The 13,012-nt window shown below is 32.2% G+C and overlaps 1 protein-coding gene across 2 annotated transcripts in view; it reads right to left on the reverse strand.

Moving 5' to 3' along the window:
• WAPL (WAPL cohesin release factor) overlaps positions 1 to 13,012 on the reverse strand; it is a 67,357-nt gene that overhangs the window by 16,366 nt on the left and 37,979 nt on the right. For both annotated transcript variants that reach the window (XM_039872289.1, XM_039872288.1), the window contains exons 5-9: positions 7,365 to 7,460; positions 6,173 to 6,325; positions 5,763 to 5,899; positions 4,928 to 5,039; positions 3,022 to 3,249 (exon numbers count right to left, since the gene is read on the reverse strand). In XM_039872289.1, the coding sequence (XP_039728223.1) occupies positions 3,022 to 3,249; positions 4,928 to 5,039; positions 5,763 to 5,899; positions 6,173 to 6,325; positions 7,365 to 7,460 (726 nt within the window). The remainder of the gene's footprint in view (positions 1 to 3,021; positions 3,250 to 4,927; positions 5,040 to 5,762; positions 5,900 to 6,172; positions 6,326 to 7,364; positions 7,461 to 13,012) is intronic.

Below are 13,012 nucleotides of genomic sequence, written 5' to 3' on the forward strand. Positions count from 1 at the left end.
TATGGTTAAGTGCTTTTATAAATAAAACTGAACTACTTTTAATTTTTATCAGAATAGTCTAAGTTGAAAAAATGTTTTTAACCATTGGCTTGTTTTCATGGAGAAAACTTATTACTAAAAGTAGCCTATCCTTTATGAGTTCAATAAAATCTATAACAGCATTGTTATTTCTACAGTATAGAGACTCAAGGGTGGGATTGCTGACTCTAAGTGTACATGTACTTTAACTGTAAATCAGTATGTTGGATTAATTTACCACAAAGGATGTAACAAGTAATGTTCTAGGAGCAAAGTTGCCCTGAATCCTCAAAAGCACAAGTTATCACTTCAAATTTTTGTCTAAGGGTAAAAAATGGCATCCTATTGCTGTGGTTTGTATTTTTTTAACTACAGTAAACTTCAACATTTTTTCACATATTTATTAGTTAACTGTGTTTCCTCTGTCAATTCTTCTTTCCTTATTTTCCTGCAAGGTTGCTTGTCTTCTTATTGTTCCATATATTTTCTTATTTATTCCAAATAAATAACTTTTAGTGTTCCAGATTCACCAGGCTTAAATTTAGTGTTACATTTAGTGTTCCAGATTCACCTAGCTTAAATTTTATATTGCAGGGTTAGCAGCTTGGATACACACCATGTGGCCACCATAACAAAACTACATATAAATAATGATTCAGGACTACCAGTAGAGGAAGCACAGAACAGTAAGTAAGAGTCTCAGTTACAACCAGACTAAAGTTTTCTCTGTCTCTTTATTTGACTTTAATTATTATTTTTCTTTTCTATTCTATTTCTTTTTAAAAGCATACAGCTACTACCTCCTCCACATAAAAAGTAATCTGGTTCTTGTGGAAATAAGAAACTACAGCATAACAAAAGAAATGCTTAATTAGCAAAGCTGAAAAAACCTGATTTTCTTCCCAAAGCTTCTTTCCTTTGAAAGATGCAAGTTTATATTAGGTCCTCCTGGCCTATTTGGAACTGAATATAAATTAGATATCTAGAAATGCAAAAAAACAGATCTTACCAGCAAATTTTAGTATTACAGATTTAGAAGAGATCTAGAATATTTTAGTCTAATCTGTAATAGGGTTAATATTAATGTCCAAAGTAACAAATATAGACCTAGAATACTATAAGACAGATTCAACCATGCCCAATTCTCATTAAGAGTCCCTGGAGGAGTAATTTAAAGAGATTGGTTCAGGTATATTAGCTAGTGAGTCACAGTAGTAAAGCTGAAGCCTACCTAATGAGGCTTTATTTAGGAAGAAAGAGGATAATAACTTGATGTTAATATAGCAAAAGCTCTTAAGTTTTTAATGCTAAAAGGGAACTTTATTATTTGTTTCTACTAGCACAAAAAGGACTGTTTAGTATTTTAGGCTATTTTCAGTATATTATAAGCTAGCATTTCAAACAGCCTATAATTCAAACATTTTACTTGAAAACATGAATACTCCTCAAAGAGTTAAGCACAGCCAAACCCATTAATCAGAATACTGTACTCAACAACTGTTAGCTCTCAGTTCTTTGAATTACAGCTGAAAGCATTAAAATTTTTTAAATTATCTCTCCATGGCACATAAGGAGTGGCAATTTATTTCAAGGGAGAAATTAAGCAATCAATAAAACAAAACTTATGTACAGGAGATAGTCACTGTACAAAACAAAGTCTACTTAAGATTAAAAACAAACAATATTCAAGAATAGCTGAAGTTAGGAGGGAAAAAAGAGGCATCTTAAAATTAGCAACTGTGTTCTGGCTTTAATCATGTGAATAAACTATTTAACACAATATAAGAAAGTTATTATATTGGCATTTACCATCCTAATAAATTCAATAAACCATGGAGAAAAAAAATCAATGAACAAGTTTATCACTATATATTCCTTATACCAAAATGCCTGGAAAGAATCTAAATGTGGAACAACATGGGAGACCAAAAAATAAAGGTACACTTATTCAATTATGCAACAAATAAAAATTATAAATTCAAATTTATTCTTCTGTATCATTAAAAAATAGGTATGTGTTGTAAAAATGTTAAAAGTAAATATAAATTATGAATACATTTTAACAACAGTGTAAAAATGGTTGGTGAGGTAGAGAGACCATTTATCTACCATCTGAGCATACATGTCAATTTTGAACCTTACCTTTTAATGTTAACTTGCTTTTCTTCTAAACCCCCACTTTCCCCAAATTTATACCCTACAACAACATCCCTAAGTTGTATCTGGCTAGCATAAAGCATTTTGTAATTTCTGAGGAAAATGCTGCAGTCTTCAGTTTAGCAGACAGTAGAAAAAAACAATGTTTATATAGTTTAAACAATGGAAATATCTGAAAGGTTATATAAACAAACATTTTTTCAAAATGACAAGGCCAGTTATCTTCTACCAACCTAGTAACCCTAGAGGATAGTACTGATTCTGCAAGTAAAAATGAGGAAAGAAAACTGGAATCAACCAAAAGCAACAGTCATCTTGAACTTGGAGAGATGTGTTGAGCATAAGGGTAGCTACTGGCCATGACTCCAATTATTGCTCTAGGGAGGGCAGGTGCCTTGGAATCTTCCTTCTGAGTCTTGGTCCCTGAAGTAGTTAATAAGATACCCTTAGAAACTCTGGAATAAGTGAATGCTCACTAAAAATGGCCCTTGCAAATCCTCTGAATCTTTATTCCTGAAAACCACAGAGAATGAGAATTTGAAATTCCTAATAGCCAAACCCAAATGTAGTTTCTAGTTTCTATATTAAAAAGAAAAAAAAAAAATCAAGAGAAAAGGATCAGGCAAAAATGGAATAAAAATTTACTGGCAAAAAAGTAAACAGAGATGAACTAGTTTAGGAACTTCAGGCAGGGAAGAGAATTATGCTCAGAACTCAACCTTAGAAGAATATGCCAAATTGTAAACCAAGAGGTTAAATAATTTGTCCAAGGTCATATACTTGCTGCGACTAATTTAAAACTTTCTGAAATTAACTTTCATTTTACAGTAGAAGGAAGGAACCCACCGTTATATTTTCTAGATCAAGATGCTTGTTGTGTACGGTTTCACAGAGCCTTCGAATTTTTTCCTTGATTTTGTTCATGTCTTTTTCATTCAGTAGCTTAGCTGAAGAAGCATCTTGTTCCAGTTCTAGAAGTCGAATCATTAGATCTAGGCTAGCTCTATCAAGATCCATGTTCAAACGATCTCTACTCAATATGTACATGAGGGCAGCTGTACAAAGGGACAGATTCTTCAACAGAACCAAAAAGAAAAGTTAATGTAATCAATTTTGAGAAATAAGACCATTTACATTTATTCCCATAGTAGAAACCTTGAAAATGTTTTATTCAGTGATCCTCCTTAAAATTTTCTAGAGAAATGTGAAATAATTAAATAATTATTTAATTCATTATTAAATAATTTAACAAATAAAATAAATAAAAATTCTCCTTTCTATTGATCTTCCCTACATGAATGCTTCAAAGCTAGACGAATATAAGTGGAAGTACATACTTCTTTGACCATTCCATGCTAAATGAAGGGTTTACAAAACATTTTTTTCAGCCATCTATCTACCTATCTACATACCTACTTACTTATCTATCTAATCCTATGTTGCAACACACTTCACACTCTTTATTTTTATGATTAAAGTTGAATTTCAGTGTAAAATCAATGTGTTTTAAAATCTGTACCAGAAACTTAGCTACTTATTTCTAGAAAATAAACACAGCTGAGTTTGTGTTAATACATAAAACTAAGATGTCCAAATAAACACATTTAGACTCATTTCTTTAAAACAAACCAATCAACCCATCAGATATGGATGAACCAAGTAATTAAAAATAAAAATATGAGTTCTCAAAATCATTCAAATCAGGTAGTCAGTACTGTTTATAATAGGTACTGAAATCTATAAGTAATGAAGGTGATACAGTTTAGGTTTGCATTAATACAACAAAAAGGTCTACGTTGGGATACTCCAACATGAGATATACTACACTTATTTCAATGCACAGAAACAATTAACTAGTATCTAAAGATTTAAACTTTGAATCCCCGTAAGTAGAGAAATTTCAAACTGACTAATTAAATGTTGACACAGCAAATTACTTATGGATTAGGATGCCACAGTATAGACCTTGGGAGATCCACTGCCCCCAAAACACATACTAATGCCCTGGTTGTCCCATAACTGCATATCAAAGCAAATTAATAATTCTCTTCTCTTCCTCCTCATGGTTTTGTATATACTACAACTTGGTAATGGAGTTATCCTCACTCAGGGTTAAGTACCTTGCTTTTCGTTTCAGAAGACTAGATATGTCACCTAATTTGCATTTAGAACATAATTTCCTTGAACAAAAATATAATCGAGCCATGTCAAAATATCATTATTGATAATGATTAGTAATGATTATTTTTTCTAACTCTGAAATGTAAAACCTTTTATTACATATTTTTAACAGAAAGCATCAAAGCAAAAATGAAAATGAGGAATTAATCCCTTTTCACAATGGGCTATGGTCCTAGATTCAACATTCACACAAAATGCTTTAAAAAAATAATTCAAGACCTTTTTTTTCATGCAACTGATATCAAACGGTAGTAAAAGATTTTTTTCAGTACTTTCTGATTAGAGGAAATTACTGATTACAGATTTAAATATCCAGTATGGCATGGTGTGTTAGCTATGGTTAAGTGGTGATGATGTTTTAATAAGTGAAAAAAATGTCTTGAGAAAATAATCTTAAACGATTCATTAAGCAAAAACTTCTGTTGTAAAGCTCTATATATTCAGCAAATAAAACTCAACCCATAATTAGGAAATACTTATATATATGAATGTCCAATAAAGATATTGTTCAATAGCCAAATAGACTAGAATTTTTAAATAATGCTTCTTGATCCCAGAAACTTAAAAATACCTGATGGTGCTGGGAATCATCCAAGGTTTTAAAGACCATTGCTACCATTCCATGTGCTCTCAGATGCATTCGAAAACTGGGCATGGCACATTTAGTAGCCAAGCTAATAACACTAGAAGAAAACAGACTGGGTTAGGGAAACTGAAAATAGCAAGTGCATTAGTTTTTTCTTTGCACAATACCAAACAAGCAAATGGGGGTAGGGTGTATCAAAGCACCATACAGATCACAGTATCAAAAATGTGAGCAAACCAAATTATTAAAAATTTACTCATGCCTAATATGTGATTAGGTATACTGTATTAAAATATAAAAATAACAAACGATCATCTTTAGTTTATTTCTTACATTACTACTACCATTAAAAGAAAAGTCTCAGCTACTTTTCATAATGCTTATGACATATGAAGATTATAAGATTATAAATAATGTTTGATTGGATATAGTCTAATTGACTAGATAATTCAATACAATTAAAACATTTACTCCATTATAGTATGCAAAAGATGATCCAAAACACAGCATGCTTAAATTAACCAAATTTGTCACTTGCATGTCTAAACTTCTGGTCTAAAAAAGAACTTAAAGATTCTTTAGAATAATGCTTTTTTCAAGCATGTGGAAACTGCAGCCTATACTTTGCTAAAAAGCTATGATCATCCAACTTTCCTTTGTCCATGTAGAATCAAGGCTTTATAAGAAATCAGTCACATTTTAATTTATTTTATAAACTACATCTATGATAACAAAATCACAAATGCCTGGCTCTATCCACTTGGTAAATTTTAATGATACAGCGAGCATACAATTATCAGATGTAAAAATGAGATCTTACCTAAGGCAACGTGTGTTTAGAGGCTGAGTGCTCTTTAAACCACTTAACAAGTACTCAATGTCATCAGTGAACTCTTGATTTTCACCAAATTCCACCACATCATTGAAGTGCTTCACGTGCTGAACAACGGTATATAACTGCCAAGAAAAAATCAGTCCACCTCTTTTGTAACTATGAACTAGCATATTTAGTTAAACCTATGGGCTTGCTATACTTTACTTAAAAAGTGTATAAAATAGTTTATTAGATGACAACTGAAAAAAAATTTTAAAACATTGGTAATACTAGGACAAGAAAAGTCTGTGACTCAAAACTGTGAATATCAATGTACTGTACTTGTTCAAGACATTAAAAGGCTAAATGCTTCATACAAAAATATCCATGTGCAATAAAACTATATGGCTGCTTACTTCTTTGTCTTCTTTTCTGCATTTTAGTGCAGTAACTATATCTTGGTAGGGCTGAGTAGGTATTGTCACAGTCTTTATCACTTTGGGTGGTGGTGCAGGAGCTTTAAAAACTCCATCATCTTTTTGATTTGGTTCCTTTGAAGACAGTCTCACCTATTAAAATAAAGGTATTAAATTAGTAGTTTTATATATATAACATCTCTTCTACCTGGAAATTTAGCTTAAGAAAAAAGATGGGGAGAATCTTCTGAAAGGTCATAAGGGATACTTCAAAATTCCATGCAATACCAAGTAAGATTATTATGTTTTACTCACAAAAGAACCCCTCAGGAATCCCTTCTGTTCTTTTTTTTAACCTTACATCTCACACAATTTGTTATTTGTATCCAGGACCATTAGAAAGAATAAAGAACCACAATTACATACATAAATAGCACGATAAGAAGCTAGGGATGGGACAGAAAAGCTTTAACAAATAAAAAAAAAATTTTAAGTACAGGTAGAAATAAATAGTCACAATAAGAGCACAATATATAATTACTAATTAGAACAATGAAGATTTTATACTAGTAAAAGGAGTTTAGTAAATTCGACTCAAGAAGGCAGGAAAACTATATATTTTAGAAAGATCTCTAATTCCTAACCTTTTTTGTTGTTATAAAGAACTCACTTCTTGATAGTTCCAGATGACTGAAAAGTTAACATTTATCTACAAGTATTAATGTATGGACCTACCAATTATTCTGAAAAAAAATATGATAAGAATCTTTTTCAAAAGTGTTTTGAATTGAAAAAGGTATTACTAGAATGCAGAAAAAAGTTCTCTAAAAAGCTAATTAACAACTCAAAGCTACAATCTATGTGGGATGTAACTTATAATACAGCTCTTATCTTAATAACTAATATAAACTTCAAATATGGAATAATTTTCCCTTAAAAACTAAATACTACAATTCCATAAAATGTGAGTCAGAAGTAAAAACTGGTCCAATATTTTTTAAGGCTTTTATTTATAACCTACTAGCAGAATTCCTGTAATCCTATCTACAATCTTCACTTGTCCAATGAATTAAACTAAAGCCACTAAATTTTGATGAGGAAGTCCAAAATAAATCATTAAACGGGAAAGTCACATTCAAATTACGAAGACAGCAAATTAAACATACAAAATTAAAAAGTACAGTTCACTTACTGTGACACTCTGAGGTTTTACTACTGGTGGCCCAGGGAGTTCTTCTGAGTCTGGATGGTTCCAATGTCTGGCATTATATACAGCTTTTGTAGGAGACTAGAGAAATGAGAAAAAGATCAACTGTTTTCATCTTTGCATCCTTATAAAACTGTCTCATTTAATAAAATAAAAATCATAATGGATAATTTAAATGCATAAATATATATCCTAGACAGAGCAGGATAGACAGTATCTGGCTTGTATTCTCATCATGCTCTCATGCCTACGCAGACAAGGAATCACTGTGGTATTCTACCACAAAATCAGTGCTCTGGGCAACTAGAAGAAGAAATTAAACCTCTTGCCAGGCTTGTACTACCTTATTAATCAATATAGTTAATTCGACATATTCTTTATTCCTCATGCTACTGATTCATGCCCCATATTCTCCTAAAAATGGAAATCGGGCAGCTTACGACAAGTGATAAAGGCCCATATTCATTTAAGTGAAACTGTTGAGGCCAGGTGAGTGCCATTATTCAAGTTTTCAAATTCTATAAAGATAAATATGGTACATATGCTATGTGTTACAAAACAGTGAAGAAGTCTAAAGCAGTACTAAGTAACAACATCCATGATTTCTACAGCAAAATGTATACATATTCACACTAAGGATATTGCCCTACCTCAGGGTAGTTTGCTGGCAAATCAATTTACTATAAACTTAATGAAAAACACTTAGTTTAACACTCTGAATTTCATAATTGAGAATAAAGAACTGTGAGCCTATATAATCAAAACCATAAGATTCAATCTGTATAAAAGAAATCCTCACTTTAAAAAAGAGATTGATTAAACAAAGACCGACAACATTTTCTCATCCTAAAAGTGTTTTGTCTTTTAACCTTCAAATAAATGGTTTGAATCTCATTAGATTTTGTTTATGAGTGTAATAATCTTCTTATTTTCAGTACTAAATACAAAGAATATACAAATGGAGAAACATACTTCAAGACTGGCCAAAAATCTACATCAAAAAATTAATCACCTTCCCTTACTAGTTGCAGTGAACTAACATAATTGGAATTAAGCATCATACAAAATGACCTTTTTATATAAATATTGTCTTTATAATAATCATACTGTGACATCAAGACAACTTTTAAAAGATAAAAGTTTAAAACTGATTCACTTATTAAATGTGTTAAGAAAATCTTAATGCTAAAAGAAATCCTACTATGAAACTTAAAGTAGAAAGTCATTTGTATTCTGTATACAGACTGATTTTTCTTATAAAACATGTTCGCATAAAGTGATAATGCATTAGTAATCTAAAATAATTTATGCATCATGCAATGAACTGATTAGGCCTTTTGAGGCACAACTACATTGACACTCAAACATCAGCCTGCTAGCTGTTAGATCCTCTACCTCCATTTAGGTGACTTCTAATATCCAAAGCACAATCATAAATCCAGGAAGATAACCAATGCCAAAAGAATAGGTGCCTCCAAGTTCAAGCACTTTACACCTCCTTTTTAAAAGCACTGATTTCAGGTAATATACAATCTTTGGGTTAATAAAAAGATTATCTGGTTCCAGAGGTAACAAAATAGCAGGGCAGGTCAAGGTTCTAAATTAAATTGACACCATTCTAGTTAACTGTGAGTAGCAACATGAACAGCTAACAAAGTAAACTCAGGAACTAAATCATCTGGATTAAAATCCAGATAAATGGTAAGCTCTACTACTACTTGTTACTAAACATTTTTCTCATCTGTAAAATGAGGTTAATAACAGTAACTACTGCAATGGGTTGTTGTGAAGATTGAATAAATATATGTAAAATACTTACAAGGGTGCCTGAAACAGTATGAGCTATATAAGTATTATTATCGATAATACTAATGATAATAGGATATGATAATGTGCAATTGAGTCCAGCATCATCATAAGATTGGACTATATGGTCTACCCACCTAACAGAGGGACTGTGATAAACAAATGGAATAAATGACATGCAAACATTCCATTAACGAGCATTATTATAAAAGGCAGACCAGGATATACTGTTCTAACTCATCTCAAAAGTCCTTGAACAATATCCCTGATGGATATAGATGCAAAAAATCCTCAATAAAATACTAGAAAACTGAATTCAACAGCACAGTAAAAGGATCACACATCTTGACCAAGTGGGCTTCATCTCTGGGATACAAAGATGGATCAACACGAAAATCAACCAATGTAATACACCATATTAACAGGAGGACAAAAATTACATGATCATCTCAATTGGTGTAGAAAAAGCATCTGACAAAATTCAACACCCTTTCATGATAAAAACACTCAACGAACTAGGAATAGAAGGAAATTATCTCAACATATTAAAAGGTCATATATGAAAAGCCCACAACACAACTAACATCTTCAACAATGAAAAACTGAAAGCTTTTCCTCTAAGATCAAGAACAAGACACGGATGGCCCCTCTCACTACTTCAATTCAACACAGGACTGAACACACCAGCAAAAGCAATTAGGCAAGAAAATGAAATCAGAAAAGAAGTAAAATTTTCTCAGTTCAGATGACAAGCTCTTATATGTAGAAACCCCAGAAGATCGATCTCTCTCTCTCTCTCTCTCACAACACACACACTTTTAGAATGTAATGAGTAAAATTGTACAATACAAAATCAACATATAAAAATCAGATGCATTTCTATACAACAAAAAGCAATCCAAAGAAGGAAATGAAGAAAATCCCATTTATCATAGCCTCAAAAATAATAAAATATTAGGAATAAACTTAACCAAAGTGACTTAAAAGATTCAATACATTCCTATCAAAATCCCAATGGTATTTTTAACAGAAATAGAAAAAAAAAAAACCTAAAATTCATATGAAATCAAAAACAACCTTGAAATAGCCAAAACAATCTTGAGAAATAACAAAAAAAACTGGAAGACTCACACTTCCTAATTTCAAAACATACCACAAAAGTACCATAATCAAAACAGGAGGGTACTGGCAAAGCAGATATATAGATCAATAGAAGAGAATGGAGAAAAATTAATCCATACATATATGGTCAAATGATCTTCACCAAGGATGCCAAGACTACACAATGGGAACAGTCTCTTCAACAAATGGTGCTGGGAAACTGGATTACACAAAAAACAACTCAAAATGGACTTAAGACTTAAACATAACACCTGAAACTGTAAAACTCCAAGAGAAAATGTGAAAAACATACCTAACTACAGGTCTTGCCAATGACTTCTTTGATACGACACCAAAAGCACAAGCAACAGAAGCAAACACAGACAAGCAGGATAACATCAAATTAAAAGGTCTGCACAGCAAAGGACATGATCGAGTGGAAAGGCAACCTATGAAATGGTAGAAAATATTTGCAGACCATAAAACTGATAAGTGGTTACTATGCAAAATATAGCTGACCCTTGAACAACACAGATTTGAACTGTACAGGCCTACTGATATCCGTTTTGTTTTTTTTTTTCTTCCAATAAATACAGTTGGCCCTTCATATCTGCGGGTTCGCACCTGCATCGACCAACAGCGGATTCAACCCATGGTGGATTGAAAACAGTATTTTCAGATTCCCACCTGCAAATTCCCAACTGTGGATTGAAATACTGTTTTCAATCTGGGGTTGGTTGAATCTGCACACGCAAAGGGTCAACTGTAGTTAAGTTTTTGAAGGAGTCAAGAGTTAGACATGGATTTTTGACTAGGGGTGGTGTTAGCACCCCTAAACTCCCATGTTGTTCAAGGGTCAACTATAAAAGAAACTCCTACAATTCAATAGAAAAAAAAAAACAAAAACATTAAGAAATGGGCAAAGGACTTGAATAGAAATTTCTCCAAAGACGACATACAAAAAACCAAAAGATATATGAAAAGATGATGAAGATCACTAATCATTAAGAGAAATGCAAATCAAAATCACAGCAAGGTTATCATCTCACAGCCATTAGGATGGCCATTACCAAAAGAACAGAAAAAAATAAGTGTTGGCAAAGATGCAGAGAAACTGGAACTGGTTCCTTGAGCACTGTTTGTGGGAGTTTAAATGGTGCAGCCACTATGAAATACAGCATAAAGGTTCCCCCAAAAATTGAGAACAGAACTACCATATGATCTTACATTCCCATTTTGGGGTATTTATCAAAAAGAACTGAAATCAGGATCTCCAAGAAGTATCTGCACTCCAGTGTTCACTGCAGCATTTATCACAAGAGCCAAGAAGTGGAAACAACCTGTCTATCAAACGAATGAATGAATGCTATTAGATACATCCACATAAAATTCATCCATAAAATAAAAAGAAATCCTATCATATGCTACAACATGAATACTAAGGATGTTATGCTAAATAAGCCAGTCACAGGAGGACTAATACTGCATGGTTCCACTTACATGAAATATCTAAAGTAATCAAACTCATAAAAACAGAAAGAATGGTGGTTGCTAAGGGCTGGAGGGAGGGGGAAATAGGGAGTTGCTTTTCAATGGGTACAGAGTTTCAGTCACGCAAGATGAAAAAGTTCTAGAGATCTGCTGTACGACACTGTGATTAAGCTAACAATACTGTACTGTACACTTAAAAATTTCCTGAGTAAACTCATGTGTTTACCATAATGAAAATTTTCAAAATGCCCTTGAAAACAATACACAGAATAACTAAGTTATATTAAAAGGATATTCAATGAACTTCCAATTTACTGTTGAACAAAGTTTTTAATGATGTTTTACCATTTAAATGCTAATGAGTAATCGATAAGAAAGTTAAGTCTAATTAGAACTTCTCCCCTTGACTAATAATTGAAAGTTTTACATGGTTAATACAGGGTTTATTATAGGGAGGGGAAGGAGATAAAGATACATCCTACTATCTAAAAATTACTAAAATAAAAAAAAAATCTGGATGTGGCTAATACACATGGGGGGGGGGAGCGCACAGGCATATGACAGTGATTGACTGAGCTCTTTACATCATTCCAAAATGGTATAACAATCTATATGCAACACTACTGTCACATGCTAATGTCACTCAGTGAAAGTGACTGTGTATAGTATTTGCAAAAATACCATATAGCAATCAACTTTTCGTGGAAAATGAAAATAAGCCTTACCATTTAACAATCTAGCTAAGTTAACTGCGTCATTCTGATTGCGCCACCAGGCTTATCTTTAATCTTGTTAATTTTATTCTGGTTGAAAAAGCAGACATATCATATTAACCAGATATCTTTTCTCTTGTTAAAATATTTGTGAATTGTATGTTCTGCAGTCTAATGAGAATATTTAGAATAACTAGAAAGCTCTTTAAGAATACTCTAGCATTCTAAAGATTGGAATCATTTTAGCATATTTCAGTCCTAGTTATCTTAAACATAACTATTCTTTACTATTCAATCATCCAGGGCACAACAAACAAGGAGAACCTCACTCTGTTACAGTTAATCAAAAAATATACCAATGACAGACCTATGGAGCATTTATACATGGGACAGAATCCAGTTTCTGAAAATAATGGATAAAAATCAGTTTTCACAATTGTAACATCAATGCTGTGGTTAACAGATTAGCTTGTTAAATCATAATTATAAAGCAGAGGAAAGAAGATTCCTTCATGAAAAACT

Source organism: Pteropus medius, unplaced genomic scaffold, assembly GCF_902729225.1.
Source record: "Pteropus medius unplaced genomic scaffold, Ma_sr-lr_union100, whole genome shotgun sequence".
Lineage (NCBI taxonomy): Eukaryota > Metazoa > Chordata > Mammalia > Chiroptera > Pteropodidae > Pteropus > Pteropus medius.